Genomic DNA, 15,901 nt, shown 5'->3' on the forward strand with positions numbered 1-15,901 from the left:
TGGTACCTGTCAAGAAGTCCATGTAGCTTTTCTCCTTTAACCCATGGATAAAATGGATTAATTAATTAATTTGACCCATTCTTGAACTGGTCACAATATATTATCCTTTTAATATACTGCTTAGTATTACTTGCTAATATTTGTATTAAATTGTCTTTTAAAGTCAGTTGTAAGAGCCTTGGATTGCTCTTAGCTTTTATTACTTATCAACTTCTATATAGACTATAAAGGATTTTAAAGTTTTTAAATGTTTAGTTTCTAACATGTAACAGGGCTGTATTCAGCCCTGTATTACAGTTTTTTTATTTTTATTTTGGGATGGAGTCTCACTCTGTCACCCAGGCTGGAGTGCAGTGGCGTGATCTCAGCTCACTGCAACCTCTGCCTCGTGGGTTCAAGTGATTCTCGTGCCTTAGCCTCCGAGTAGCTGGGATTACAGGCTTGCGTCACCACGCCCAGCTAATTTTTGTATTTTTAGTAGAGATGGGGATTCACCATTTTGGCCAGACTGGTCTCGAACTCCTGACCTCAAGTGATCTGCCTGCCTCGGCCTCCCAAAGTGCTGGGATTACAGGTGTGAGCCACCATGCCTGGCCTATTAAAGTTTTTTGTTTGTTTTATTTTGTGTTTATTTTTCCCCAAAACACCATCTCTGGGAAAATGGAATTTTAAATTTCAAGTGTAAAGAATCAATATACCAGGTAAGAGCAGCTACAATTGATGTAGCAGTTTGGAATTTACACAATAGATACTTTTCAATGATGAATATACAGATTTACTATGTGGTAAAATGTTTATGTATAGATGATTAACTGTACTTGTTTCATACTGGCTTTTTATCTTTCTATTAAAATAATATTTCTTACAGCATCTTCTTTTCGTTCTGTTTATCCTTTTAATATTTTTCATAATAGGCTCTTAATGCCAGTGAAAAAACAGTTGTGGAAGCGTTATTTCAGAGGGATTCACTTGTTCGACAAAGTCAGGTATGACTAGAATTAAAAATTTTTTTTTATGAAACATGGAGAAAAGGTTAATGACATGCAAAGTACTGAAGTGTTTTTTAACTTAAAACTGTTTTCTGAATTTTTTTTCTACTTGATCTTTTTATTTGCAATTAAAAGGAATTAGAAACCTTATTCTTTGATTTTTAAGTAATAGCCCTAGTATTTTCAGGAATAGCCTGTTAAAAACGATTATTCCTATAGAAAATTTTATTCTTTTGCCATAATATTTATTTATCTTAAAGTAAAAATAGTGTTTGGAAAAATTGTTACTTGATATTTTTAAAATCAGAAACTTCACGCCTATAATCCCAGCACTTTGGGAGGCCAAGGCAGGCGGATCTCGAGGTCAGGAGATCGAGACCATCTGGCTAACAGTGAAACCCCGTCTCTACTAAAAATAAAAAAAAAATTAGCTGGGTGTGGTGGTGGGCGCCTGTAGTCCCAGCTACTTGGGAGGCTGAGGCAGGAGAATGACGTGAACCCAGGAGGCAGAGCTTGCAGTCAGCCGAGATTATGCCACTGCACTCCAGCCTGCACGACAGAGTGAGACTCTGTCTCAAAAATAAAAAATAAAAAATCTGAAACTGTTTGAATTAAGGGTAGTAGTACCACTACAAATAAAACACAAATAGATTTGGTAGTTAACACTAATTTATTTTTTTCTTTCTTTCTTAGCTGGTGGTAGATTGGTTAGAGAGTATTGCCAAAGATGAAATTGGAGAATTTTCTGATAATATTGAGTTTTATGCAAAATCAGTATATTGGTAAGTTACCAAACTTTAATTCTTAAGGTCACTCAATGTTGATATTGTTCATTCATCTTTCAATAAGTATTATTCAGTTTTTACTTTGTTTACACTACTTTGTTCACACTACTTTGTTCGGTGTGTAAGCAAAACAAATAAAGGCTTTGCCTTTATGGAATTTATAATTGTCTAAGAGAGTTAGATAGCTGATTTGCAAATATACAGTTGGCCCTCTGAGTTTGTGGGTTTCGCATCCATGGATTGAACAAACTGCAGATCAGAAATAATTGGAATAAAACAAGCCGGGTGTGATGGCTCACGCCTGTAATCCCAGCACTTTGGGAGGCCAAGGTGGGGGATCACGAGGTCAGGAGTTCAAGACCAGCCTGACCAACATGGTAAAACCCTGTCTCTGCTAAAAATACAAAAATTAGCCGGGTCTGGTGACGCACACCTGTAATCCCAGCTACTTGGGAGGCTGAGGCAGGAGAATCGCTTAAATCCAGGAGGTGGAGGTTGCAGTGAGCCGAGTTCATGCCATTGCACTCCAGCCTGGGCGACAGAGCAGGCCGTCTCAAAAAAAAAAAAAAAAAACAGAAAAGAAATAATTGGAATAAAACAATAAAAATAAGATAAAAAAAAGTAATACAAATTTAAAAATATAGTATAACAGTTATTTGCATAACATTTACGTTGTATTAGGTATTCTAAGTAATCGAGATGATATAAAGTATATGGGAGAACATGTGTAGGTTATATACAAATAATACAATATTTTATGTAAAGGATCTGAGCATCCTTGGATTTTGGTATCCGAGTAGGGTCCCCTATGGATACCAAGAGACAAATGTATATTCTGTTGGGTATTCCGAGCTTTGGGGAAAAAAATGAATTAGAGGCTCGGCGCTGTGGCTCACACCTGTAATCCCAGCACTTTGGGAGGCTGAGGCAGGTGGATCACGAAGTCAGGAGATCAAGACCATCCTGGCTAATGCGGTGAAACCCATCTCTACTAAAAATACAAAAAATTAGCCAGGCGTGGTGGCGGGCGCCTGTAGTCCCAGCTACTTGGGAGGCTGAGGCAGGAGAATCGCTTGAACCCAGGAGGCAGAGGTTGCAGTGAGCCGAGATTGCGCCACTGCACTCCAGCCTGGGTGACAGAGTGAGACCCTGTCTCAAAAAATAAATAAATAAATAAAATAAAAGTAACTCAGAAGGGAGATTGTTTTTAAAGTAGGAGATCCTGAATTCTGTATTTAAATACTGATATGACAGGAGCTTGAACCTGGGAGGCGGAGCTTGCAGTGAGCCGAGATCGCTCCACTGCACTCCAGCCTGGGTGACAGAGCGAGACTCCACCTCAAAAAAAAAAAAAGGATTAGAATTAATGGATAGATACGACAGGGAGTCCTACTTTAAATTGAAGAGAAGGCTTTTCTAAGGTAGTAAGAGACTTTTATGAAATAAAGGCAGCCAGCCATGCAAAAATCTGGGGGATAACTATTCTGAGCAGGAAAACAAACTGGAATGACCCAGAGAACGTAAAGTGTTTGCACAAAGAAGCCAGTGGGAACACAGCAAGGAAAAGAATGGTAGAAAACAAGATTGGAGGAAGCCAGATATAGGGCTTTTACAGGCAGACAAATGTAACTATTCTGGACTTTATTCTAAATGTGATGGGAAACCTTGAGAATAGAAGAATGACATGGTCCAATTTATGTTTTCAAACAATCACCTGCCTGCTTTTTTCTTAATAAGATTATTGATCATATCAGAAGATGACCTTCTGATTGTCAAGAAGACACTTCTGTCCTGTTTTCAGCTACTTGTGTGGGTTTGTTTTGTTTTGTCTTGCTTTTGCTTACACTCTTCAGTACTTCTAAATTATTATAGGCCCTTGAAGCCAGAAACCTCCCCTAAGTTAAAGGGACAGTTTATTTTAAGTCTTGCAAAAGATTTTTAAAAGGTCAGATTGTGGCTGGGCATGGTTTAAGACTTGCAAAAGATTTTTAAAAGGTCAGATTGCGGCCAGGCACAGTGGCTCACACCTGTAATCCTAGCACTTTGGGAGGCCAAGGCAGGTGGATCACCTGAGATCAGGAGTTCAAGAGCAGTCTGGCCAACATGGTGAAACCGCATCTCTACTAAAAATACAAAAATTAGCCAGTCGTGGTGGCGGGCACCAGTGAGCCAAGATCACGCCATTGCACTCCAGCCTGGGTAAAAAGAGCAAAACTCCATCTCAAAAAAAAAAAAAAAAAAAGTCAGATTGCCAGATTGCCTTTGAATTCAGTAATATGTGTACAAAGTCTGTAAGTCAATTATATATTTTCTCTGCTTAACTAGGAAATTACTGCTACTAAGCATTTGTTAAAAATTAAGTGGATGTGATTTTTTTTCTGAAAGGAAGTTTTCATTTTCAGAAAATAAGTTTTTTTTTTTGTTTTTTGTTTTTTGTTTAGTTAAAATGCCCTGTTGGGTTTTTACAATTTTTAATGAGTTAATCTCCTTTTTTTTGCTGATCAGCGGAACAGAACAGAGAACCCCACAATAGATTCACACTGATATGGTCATTTGGTTTTCAACAAGGACATCAAAGCAATCCAGCAGGGAATGGAATGCCTTTTTTACAAACTGCAGAAAAATGATATCTATGAGAAAGAAGATTAACCTTGATGGCTCCCTCACTCCATACCCAACAATTAATTCAAGATGTGTCATAGTCCTAAATGTAGAAGCTAAAAACCATAAAGCTTTTAAAGAAAAGCATAGGAAGATATCCTAGTAACTTGAGAATAGATAGATGTATCTTAGCTCATAGAAAGCAATAATCAGGGGAAAAAATTGGTTTGACTTTATCAAAATTAAAAATGTATCATTAAAAAAACACCATTGGCCAGACATGGTGGCTCACACCTGTAATCCTAGCACTTTGGGAGGCTGAGGCGGAAGGATTACTTGAGGCCGAGAGTTCAAGACCAGCCAGGGGAACACAGTGAGACCCCATCTCTTCAAAAATATTAAAATGTTAGCAGGGCATGGTGGCGTGTGTCTGTAGTCCCAGCTACTCAGGAGACTGAAATGGGAGGATCACTTGAGCCCGGGAGGTCGAGGCTGCAGTGAGTCATGATTGTGCCACTGCACTTTAGCCTCGGCAACAGAGCGAGACCCTGTCTCAAAAAAAAAAAAAAAAAAAACCCACCATTAAGAAAATAAATGGGAGCAAGCCACAGACTGGGATGTGTAGTTCATAAAGAACTATAACTCAATAGTAGAAAGATAATCCTAGTAAAAAGGGCAAAAATTTGAACTGATACTTCACGAAACCAGATAGATGAATGGCCAATAAGGACATGAAAAAGCCCTCAACACCATTAGTCATCTGAGCTAAAATGTACTTCTGTATTAAGGATTTTTGCATGTTTTTACTGGGATTGTAGTCTGTCTTTCTTCCTTTGACTTGATTTGATTTTTTAAAAATAGACCTATTAAAATTACCTCTTAAAAAATTTGGTACTTATTATTTCTTTCAGGGAAAATACTCTACATACCTTAAAACAACGGCAGCTGACATCTTACGTTGGAAGTGTTCGTCCGCTTGTCACTGAATTGGTAAATGTTCTTTGAAATGAAAGTTGCCTTCAAAGTTAACTGATTTTTTTTTTCAGGCTGAGAATTTTTTCTCGTGGATCTTTGTTTTGCTCTTCTAAAGGTTTGCACACACTAACATTTTACTCTAAAACAACTAAGTTGCATTGGAATCTGATGGAATATATTGAAACATATCCGTGACCTTTGAATTGTAAGTAATAAGTTGTGGAAAGTATACTTAACTTGACAGCATTAAAAACAAATTAATTTTGGTCTTATCTTAAGATTTGACTGCCTATATAAGGTAGTGACTGACCTATGAAAGCTCTTTTATGTTGAAAGCAAGTGAAAAAAAACTAAAGCCTTATTGGTTTGAGGTTAGAACGGTTATTTGAAAAGTGGATTTGAAAAGAACTGAAGCTGAATTATTCTAGAAACAAAGGAATGAAGCTTTATGACAGGTAGGGCACGTGAAATGTTTATAGTGAAAAGAGAGAAATAAGTAACAATTGAAAAAAACTTCTAGAATTCCGTTTAGTAACAAAGAGGTTTTTGATGAAAATTGTTTGGGAAAAAGAAAAAGAAAATTGTTTGGAAACTGCTCTTAACAGCTTAAAATTGATTATAGCTAAATTACATTGTAGCAGGCAACAGCTGAAAATCGTTTAATCTTACCAGCTGGAAAGTGGTGATTTCCTTTTGCCAGAAAGAGACCATGTTCCAAAATTGAATTATGTGTTTGCAAAATATTTATGAAAGTAGCAAATTGATCTATTATGTATTCCATTTTCTGAATTGATATTCATATTACCATACACTAAGTAACATGTGGAGTAAGAATTACTTCCTTTCTTGAGTCACATTAAAATTATTTTCCATTGGAAATCCATCACGTAGATCATGTGTGCTGTTTGCTGCTAAAGTGAGAACAATGTATTATCCTAAATGCTTAGAAGCACATGGAAAAAAGGTAGGTAGAAATAACTGTTTTGGGAGATTTGTACTTATTTATTAGAAATCTGTTTAAATTTTTTTATTAGGCATTGGTGTGTTTTATGTGGCATTAATCCCAAAATAGGTCTTAATAGGCCCTCTTCCCATATGTTCTCAAAAAGTACCAGGTAAGCACTTTGTAGTCACAGAACAGAAGGTTTTTGCTTTGTGTTCTTCTTCCATCTATGTCTAATTCTATTTAAACTTGACCATGTAGCTGCTGTGATAGAGTGAAACTCAAGTCATCTTCTAGTGTTACCTGGGCTGGGATAGGCTAGTAGTATTTCTGCCTTGCCTGACTGAGGCATGCCCTTTGTGGGCCAACTGAGTATGTTTTAAGTAGGGAAGCAGACGACTATGTGGCTATTTGGAACACTTGTAATCTTGTGAGAGCTTCATTCCCTTTGTTACTTAATTAAATTGAAACAATTTATTTCAGCCAGGTGCAGTGGTTCACGCCTGTAATCCCAGCACTGTGGGTGGCCGAGGTGGGTGGATCATGAGGTCAGGAGTTCGAGACCAACCTGGCCAACGTGGTGAAACCCCGTCTCTACTAAAAATACAAAAATTAGCTGGGCGTGGTGGCGTGCACCTATAATCCCAGCTGCTCGGGAGGCCGAGGCAGGAGAATTGTTTGAACAGAGGAGATGGAGGTTGTGGTGTGCTGAGATCGCGCCACTGCACTCCAGCCTGGGCGACAGAACAAGACTCCGTCTCGGAAAAGAAAAAAGAAAAAATGAATTTATTTGTGTATAAACTCAGGATAGGTTTATCATCTCTTGATGATGTGTAAAATGTATGTAAGTACAAAGGATTTATGGTTGATGATGACTTTTTTTTCTTCTTACAGGACCCTGATGCTCCCATAAGACAGAAAATGCCCCTTGATGATCTGGATAGAGAAGATGAAGTTAGATTACTCAAATATCTCTTTACTCTAATCCGTGCTGGAATGACAGAAGAGGTCAGTCATGTATACCCTTCTTGTCTAATTTCAAAAAGTCATAGACTCTTTGAGTTGGAAGAGATTTTTGTGGCTGCCTAGTAAGCCTTCTTAATGCAGTAATTCCATTCATGGTATTTCTAGATCTAACTTCCTGTTCGAACATTTCCGGTGATAAGGCACATGTAACTTGAGAAAACAATGTAATCTAGTTTGTACAACTCTAATTAATAGAAAATTATTTATAACAAGTCATACTTTTCTTCCCCATGTTGCACTGCATACTCTAGGTATATCCCCATTATTTATTTTTTTGTTCCGTTTGAGATTTTTGTTTTTGTTTTTGTTTTTTTTGAGACAGTGTCTTGCCATGTTGCCCAGCCTAATCTCAAACTTCTGGCCTTAAGTGATCCTCCCGCCTTGGCCTTAAAAAGTGCTGGGATTACAGGCATGAGACACTGCACCTGGCCCAATCTCCATTCATTTTTTTTCCTCTTTCTTTCTTTCTTTCTTTCTTTCTTTCTTTCTTTCTTTCTTTCTTTCTTTCTTTCTTTTTTTTTTTTTGAGATGGGATCTCACTGTCGCCTAGACTGGAATGCAGTGATATAATCATTGCCCACTGCAGTCCTTACCTCCCGGGCTCAAGCCCTGCCTCAGCCTCCTGAGTAACTGGGACTACAGGTACACGCCACTATGCCCAACTAACATTTTTATTTTTTGTACAGACGGAGTCTTACTGTGTTGTCCAGGCTGATCATGAACACCTGGGCTCAAGTGATCTTCCTGCGTTGGCCTCCCAAAGTGCTGGGATTGCAGGCATGAGCCACTGCACCTGGCCCAATCTTCATTATTTCTAATTCTGATTTTTCAGAGTTTAGAATAAACCTAACCCTAATTCTAGGTGATACTGTTTAGGCACTTAAAGGCTACAATGGCCCTCAAACTTCTTCCTTTTAACCTTACCTTTTAAAAATGTGGGTGATAGTTAATATCTTATATGTAGAATGATAAGTATCTAATTGGACAGTTTACCAGATGGCTCCTTAGGTGAGATAGAGTGATGTGTAGGAGTATGGCTTCAGTATTATGTTGTACTTGGTTTACAGTACTTTTTGCAATGGTCTTTAGACAGATTCTATGTCAGTTCAAAGTGTTGTTTGTTCTCTTCTGTGCTATCAACCATAAGCATATATTAATTTCTTATGTAATTTCTTTTTTTTTTTTGAGATGGAGTCTCGCTCTGTCACCCAGGCTGGAGTGCAGTGGCGCGATCTCGGCTCGCTGCAACCTCCGCCTCCCAGGTTCAAGCAATTCTCCTGCCTCAGCCTCCCAAGTAGCTTGGAACACAGGCACATGCCTCCACGCCCGGCTAATTTTTTGCATTTTAGTAAAGACGGGGTTTCACCGTGTTGCCCAGGCTGGTCTCAAACTCCTGAGCTCAGGCAGTCCGCCTACCTCAGCCTCCCAAAGTGCTAGGATTACAGGCGTGAGCCACCACACCCGGCCATGGGATTTATTTTAAAAAACAAAAATACAATCATATTATTGAAGGCTCAAAAAATAGAAATTCTCAAGGTCTCACTAGCTTTATAAAACCACAGATAGTGAGTGTTTTGTATTTACTTATAGCCCTTTTTCTTTGGTCTTCCTTTTTAAGGTAGTTGCAGTCATACTATACATTCAAGTTTTTTCCCTCTTTTTTAATAGCAATTTGAGATAAAATTTACATACCATGTAATTCACCCATTTCAAGTGACACCATTCAATGGTTTTGGTATATTACATTATTGATTTTGTGAATTGTATAATATATATTATTATATTATATAACAAAATGTGCCATTTTAATCATTTAAGTGTGCACTTCATGGCATTCATTACATTAACAGTATTGGGAAACCATCACCACTGTCTGTTTCTAAAACTTTTTCATCAACCCAAATACAAACTGTAACCATTATATGCAGTAACGCCTCATTCTCTTCTTCCCTCAGCCCCTGTAACCTCTAATCTACTTACTGTCTCTATGATGTATAGGTAGAATCATACAATGTGCTTTTGTGACTATCTTATTTCACTTAGCATAATGTTTTCAACATTCTATATTGAGTTTTTATCCTGCCTTTTTAAGATACCATATCAAAATAGTTTTCCATGTTAATTCTTACATAGCTCTCATAGATTTTAAAGGCTATAAGTTCAGAATGATGTTAGGGGTATGATATTCTTTAACTAGTTGTATCAATCAGGCTTTCTGGGTTCAAGTGATAGAAACCCAACCTAAGTTACTTTGTGCTTACAAGAGGAGAATTGATTGCCTCATGGAAGTGGGAAGTATAGAAGGTATATCTGGCTTTTAGCAGGATCCAGGAACTCCAAAGATATCACTAGGATACTGTCTGTGTCCAAGACCCATAGCTCAACCCTCCTCTCTGTGCCTTCATTCCCAGAAAGCTACTCCCCATGTTGTATCAGAGATGGATACAAGAAGCTCCAAGCTTACATGGAGCTAGCAATCTCAGTAAAAGGAGTATATTTTCTTTCCCAGTATCTCCACCAAGAGTCCTGGTGGTGAATCTTGTTAGCTCACATCCCTAACCTTAGATTTCTGGAATCGGATCAGGCCTATCCAAAACACAGGAGCCAAGAATGGGGAAAAGGTGATTCCCTAAAGGGATGATGGGACAAAAACATGTATTTACCTTACTGGTATATAAACACATTGACTTACTGACTTATTGGTCAAGTTGAACATGCAGTATCATCAGTGGAGTAATTGAGCAGTAACAACCTTGTCATTAGAGACTGTTTTTGTAATAGTTTTTCATAAATCAGAGGTCATCAACCTCTTTAACCCCATTTGTTTCTAGCAGAATTAAATGCCAGTGGGTGCCATGGGAACCTATTGTTAAGCCTAAAGTCAAACAGAAAAGGGATTTTTTAGAAATAAAAACAGGGCCGGGTATGGTGGCTCACACCTGTAATCCCAACACGTTGGGAGGCTGAGGTGGGGGGGATCCCTTCAGTCCAGAAGTTCGAGACCAGCCTGGGCAATATAATGAGACTCTGTCTCTACAAAAAAATTTTAAAAAGAAAGAAAAGTAAAGGCAGAGGCCACAGAAAGACATGCATATGTTTTAAAAATAGAATGCCATTATGTATGTATGCATGTATGTATGTATGTATGTATTTAGTTTTTGAGACAGGGTCTCACTCTGTCATCCAGGCTGGAGTGCAGTGGTGCAATTTCGGCTCACTGCAACCTCTGCCTCCTGGGTTCAAGCGATGCTCCTGCCTCAGCCTCCCGAGTAGCTGGGATTACAGGCGCCTGCCACTGCGCCTGGCTAGTTTTCCTGTTTTTAGTAGAGATGGGGTTTCACCATGTTGGCCAGGCTGATCTGGAACTCCTGACCTCAGGTGATGCACTTGCCTTGGCCTCCCAAAGTGTTGGGATTACAGGCGTGAGCCACCACGCCCAGCCAGAATTCCATTATTAACTGTCTACATCCATCCCTTGTAATGGGATGGATGGAACATTTGTTCCATAAGTTATCTAAGCTTGTCATATATTGGTTATACTTTACTATAAAGCACCCTGGTTATTGGACTGACTGCTCTTTCTTGTTTTCTAAGGCACAACGACTCTGTAAACGCTGTGGTCAAGCATGGAGAGCTGCAACACTTGAAGGCTGGAAACTGTACCATGACCCTAATGTTAATGGAGGTATTTTAGTAGATTTTATTCTGACAGTTGAGGACAAAGGCATTTCGCTCTAAATGCCAATCTTTGTGAACTATAGCTTCTCTTTTTAGAAAGAATTGTAATAAGGTCTTATTTTAAACCAGAAATTTTCTTTTGCTATTTTATAGGAACAGAATTAGAACCTGTTGAAGGGAATCCATATAGACGCATTTGGAAAATAAGTTGCTGGAGAATGGCAGAAGATGTAAGATAAATAAAATATTCCGTGATACTGTTTTTAACTCCAATTAATTGAAAGCCTATTCAGGGACTGTGAAACATTGAAAGTAGTGTAAAACTGGTTTTCAGAGAATTTCCAATTAAATTGAGGAATAGGCTTAACTACTTATCAGAATTATTAAAACACTGTGTACTAAGAATTAAACACTGATATAAGGCAGAAATGTAAAGGAGGTACCAAATGAATTTAGATAAAAAGTACTGGGCTAAAGCTTAAAGCTGGCTTCCCTGAGGAAAGAATTGAATTGAACTTTTAAAACTTAGTAGGATTTGCGTTGTTGAGAATGAAAAACAAGAGGAAGGAATTCCAGGTAGGATACATAGATTGGGAAACTCAAAGTAAGGTGGGTCTACCAGGTTGGAGTAGAATGCTTATAAAGGAAATAAAGTCAGTTCTGTTGTAACACGACATAGGTATTCAAAGTCATCACAATGTGCAACATTGTGCAAAAACCCCACAGGACTTATAGGGAAATGGAGTTAAGAGAAAAATACTCAAAAACTTCATTAGTGATACATAAAATGATAAAAAGTTAATAAAAATGGTAGCACAGTTTTACATCTGTCAAACAGTTCAAAAAATACATAAATACTACAATAAATATGGCGCTTTACCTTGAAAAAGGCCTAAAGTTTGCTTGTGGAATTGGATGTCAGGGTGGTAGAATCTTTAGGGCACATGGCAGAAGTGTTTTTAAGAAGATCAGCATGGCAGTAGAAAAAATATACTTAAAATTAGATGGATAAAAGCCTGAAAAAGTAATTAGGAGCCTGTCAGAATTATTTGGACACTAAGTCATAAGGGTCTTTCCTAGGATAGTATTGATGATAATGGAAAGGAAGGAAGAGACACTGGTCAGGACCGGTGATTAGAAACAGAAGGCAGAGGTGGACTCAGTTATGCAGTAAGAGTCTCTGAAGTCTCTTGTTTGGATGATAAGAAAACTGGAAATACCATTAATAGAATCCCAAAAGTAAAATGGGGAATTAGTTAGTTCTATGTAGGAATTAGATGCAAACTAATGCATGCCTTGTTTTGATGTCGTACATAGGTCAGTATCAGAGAGTATCAGGTCAGTATCAGAATGTCAGGTATTGAGAAACATTCTAGGAGTAAATAACTATATAGATTGTATCTGGAATAAAATTTGATTTTAAATATTCAAAGCATCCACTAGAGTTGGATCTGCTTTCACCTGATATTTGGCATTTAAATGTTTTACTTTTTCCTCTAGATTTCAGCATTTATTATTTCATCACACTGAAGTTCTTCCTTTTTATTACCCCACTAGATCTTTCACTAAAGTTTAAAAACTATCAAGTGAATAGGTTCAGTCTAGAAGAGTTTGCAAGACTCCACATTATGAGGAAAATTGACATACTAAGAAAAACAATATTTCAAATTTGTTTATATTCATTGTGTTTTAGGAGCTTTTTAATAGATACGAGAGAGCAATTTATGCAGCTTTAAGTGGGAATCTTAAGCAGGTATGCAATCTGTTTTAATGTTTAAATTTTTTCTGTGGAGTAAAATTAAATAAAATATTCTAACAATTGTATATAACAAATATAAACTTAAGTTTGTATACTTAAGTATATACATACTTAAGTGTAGCAATGATAGAGATAATCATGAATCAGATAGTGACTTGTTCTGCTTAATTTGATGTATCCCGTAACATGCATGGTATTTTAATGAATGAAATCAGATTTCAGTTTTTAACTAAGAATTGTAAATTTAACTCCAACACACATTTATTGATGACTTAAAATACTCATAGCTGTATGCAGAAATGTACCGGAAAGACACAGTGAGTCCTTGGGTTGTCTTACATACGCATGTTTTCTCACAACCCACTACTCCCTACATATTATAGCTATCTTTAGGGATACTATACTAATCAGTTGAAATGTCATATCAGCCTGGAAAACTGATGTTGTTGTTAACAGTATGAAAAAATCTGAACAGTTCAAACATCTTAGAAGATGTAGTTGGCGGGGGAAAGGTTATTTGGCATAATTTTTTTTAAATCTGCCGTGTTTTATATCATTATAAAGTGATTTTATAGTCTGTATCATTGGATGTAATTGCTTTTCCTTTCTTTTCTGTTGAATATGTCTATATGTTTCTGTTTTATAATGGGGAAAAAGCTGCTTCCTGTCTGTGACACCTGGGAAGACACAGTTTGGGCCTACTTCCGGGTGATGGTGGACAGTCTGGTAGAACAGGAGATCCAGACATCAGTAGCAACTCTGGATGAAACTGAAGAACTCCCTAGAGAATATTTGGAAGCAAAGTGAGTTTGTTGGATTGTTTTGAGTCATGGTGATTTGTAGCATGCTCTTTGATGTTTCGTTTTACACTCCTTTTTCATATTATTAACATTATTCTTTTCCCGTTGTTTCTTTTGAAGCTGGACCTTAGCAAAGGTTTTTGAGGAACTTCAAGCTACTGATAAAAAGGTAAATGTTAATAGGAATATGTTAGGTATCTGGAATAGGAAACAGTGTTATTCTATTGTGCACTGTAGCTGAAAGGAAAAAGGTGGAACTTTCTCCCTTTTTCTCACCTATTAAAATAAGAATCATTCTTTGAAAGGAAGAAACTTAATTACATAAATGATACATGATTTTTAGTTTTTTGTTTCGGATTAATTTCATCTAAGTATATGCACGTAAGCTATATTTATTCCTTTTTTAAAATTTAAAACACATTATGGAAAATTATTAAGACTTTATTTTCCTAGATCTTAAAATCTAATATTTTCTAAAAATTATATTCTTTTAAAAATGCTTAAACAACTGTAGTAATATTGTATGTACGTACTTGTAACAATAAAATAATTTTAGAATGTATAAATAAAACCATTATAGTAATTTCTACCCCTTTATGGTTATTCCCCTGAGATGATAAAACATACTGATATGTATCCTTCTATATTTCTCTCCATGATCTTACGAATATGTGTAAATAATGTAGATACTCCAATTTAGAATTTTGATTTTTGTGTTTTTCACATTTTACTACATATATTACTCTACAGCTTGATTTTTTTCATTTAATGATAATCTCCAAGTTAGTTTATTCATTTTCACTTAACCTTATTCTTTTTAATAAATACATAGTGTTCTTTAGAATAATGTATGATTTATTTTAATCATTTCCCTTTGGGTAGTATTTAGGTTATTTCTAGTGCTGTAATGAAGTTACATGTGTGTGTACTTAGCTACTAGTCCTTCCGTTTCTTTGGGATAAGTTTCCTGAAAGCAGGGTTACCAGGTTAAGGAGTATAAATAAGTATATGCTTTATACATTGTATATACATACATACAGTGTTTCTGAATGAATTCTCTGAAGACATCAGGTTGTATACCTTAAAAATATATACAATAAAAATAAATAAAAAGGCCAGGTATGGTGGCTCACATCTGTAATCCCAGCACTTGGGAGGCCAAGATGGGAGGATCACTTGAGGCCAGGAGTTTAGACCAGCCTGGGCAGCATAGCAAAACTTCGTCTCTAAAAAAAAAAATTAGCTGGGTATGGTGGTGTACCCACTTGTAGTCCCAGCTCCTCCAGAGGCTGAAGTGGGAGGATCGTGGCTTCAGTGAGCTGTGATTGTACTACTGCACTGGAGCCCAGGAGGTCGTGGCTTCAGTGAGCTGTCATTGCACCCCAGCCTGGGCAACAGAGCAAGGCCCTGTCTCAAAGAAAAAAGAAAAATTAAATAGGTAGGTAGGTAGGTAAAGAAACATTTTGAAATGGATGCTGCATGCCTGTAATCCCAGCTACTTGGGAGGCTGAGGCAGGAGAATCGCTTGAACCCAGGAGGTAGAGGTTGCAGTGAGCCAAGATCGCAACGTTGCACTCTAGCCTGAGAAACAAGAGCAAAACTCTGTCTCAAAAAAAAAAGAAAAAATTGAAATGGAAAAATAATTTATTACCTGGTTGTGGCAGTTAATTCATACTTCCACAAGTAATTTATTGAATTATATGTTCTCACCAGCCTCAAATGTCACACTTTTTATGTTTTGCCAATCCATCAGAGTAGGTGGGAAATAGGAACTTGCTGTTCTACTCACATTTTCTTGTCTATTCATAAGGCTGAGCATGTTTCCTTATGTTTATTGGCCATTTGTGAATTTTTTGTTCATATCTTTTAGCTATTTTTCTGTGGTGTTTTATATTTTTCTTATTATTATATAGGAGCACTTGATATAGTAAGGAAATTAATGCTTTTTCTGTCAAGAGTTTATTACCAGTCTATTATTTTGGATATTCTAGCTAATGAAATAAAACAAGAAAATTAAGGAACAGATATAAATACTAGAAAGGGAAGAACATTTATATATGATAAAAATATTAGTCTAGAAACTTAAAGCTCAGTAAGTTACTAGAATTAATAAGAGAATTTGTTAAAGTAGCCAGATACAAGACAACTTTTTTTTTAAAAGTCAAGTCTTTCTGTACTTGTTATAACTATTTAGAAAAGGATTTAGTACCCCCTCCCCAAAAGTTCCATTTAAACGAGTGACCAAAACTAAAGAGATCTAGGAATAAAAAATTAATCCAGGGTTTCAAGCCCTTCATTTAAAAAACTATAGAATCTTACTGAAGGACATAAAATAAGACATAAAT

At 36.8% G+C, this 15,901-nt stretch overlaps 1 protein-coding gene across 2 annotated transcripts in view; it reads left to right on the forward strand.

Annotated features, from left to right (window-relative positions):
- NUP107 (nucleoporin 107) overlaps positions 1–15,901 on the forward strand; it is a 55,624-nt gene that overhangs the window by 21,353 nt on the left and 18,370 nt on the right. For both annotated transcript variants that reach the window (XM_003808711.7, XM_063593541.1), the window contains 9 exons: positions 915–986; positions 1,683–1,771; positions 5,287–5,365; positions 7,188–7,301; positions 10,914–11,004; positions 11,151–11,227; positions 12,691–12,750; positions 13,414–13,559; positions 13,677–13,725. In XM_003808711.7, coding sequence (XP_003808759.1) covers positions 915–986; positions 1,683–1,771; positions 5,287–5,365; positions 7,188–7,301; positions 10,914–11,004; positions 11,151–11,227; positions 12,691–12,750; positions 13,414–13,559; positions 13,677–13,725 — 777 coding nt within the window. The remainder of the gene's footprint in view (positions 1–914; positions 987–1,682; positions 1,772–5,286; positions 5,366–7,187; positions 7,302–10,913; positions 11,005–11,150; positions 11,228–12,690; positions 12,751–13,413; positions 13,560–13,676; positions 13,726–15,901) is intronic.

Source organism: Pan paniscus, chromosome 10 (assembly GCF_029289425.2).
Source record: "Pan paniscus chromosome 10, NHGRI_mPanPan1-v2.0_pri, whole genome shotgun sequence".
Taxonomy (NCBI): Eukaryota; Metazoa; Chordata; class Mammalia; order Primates; family Hominidae; genus Pan; species Pan paniscus.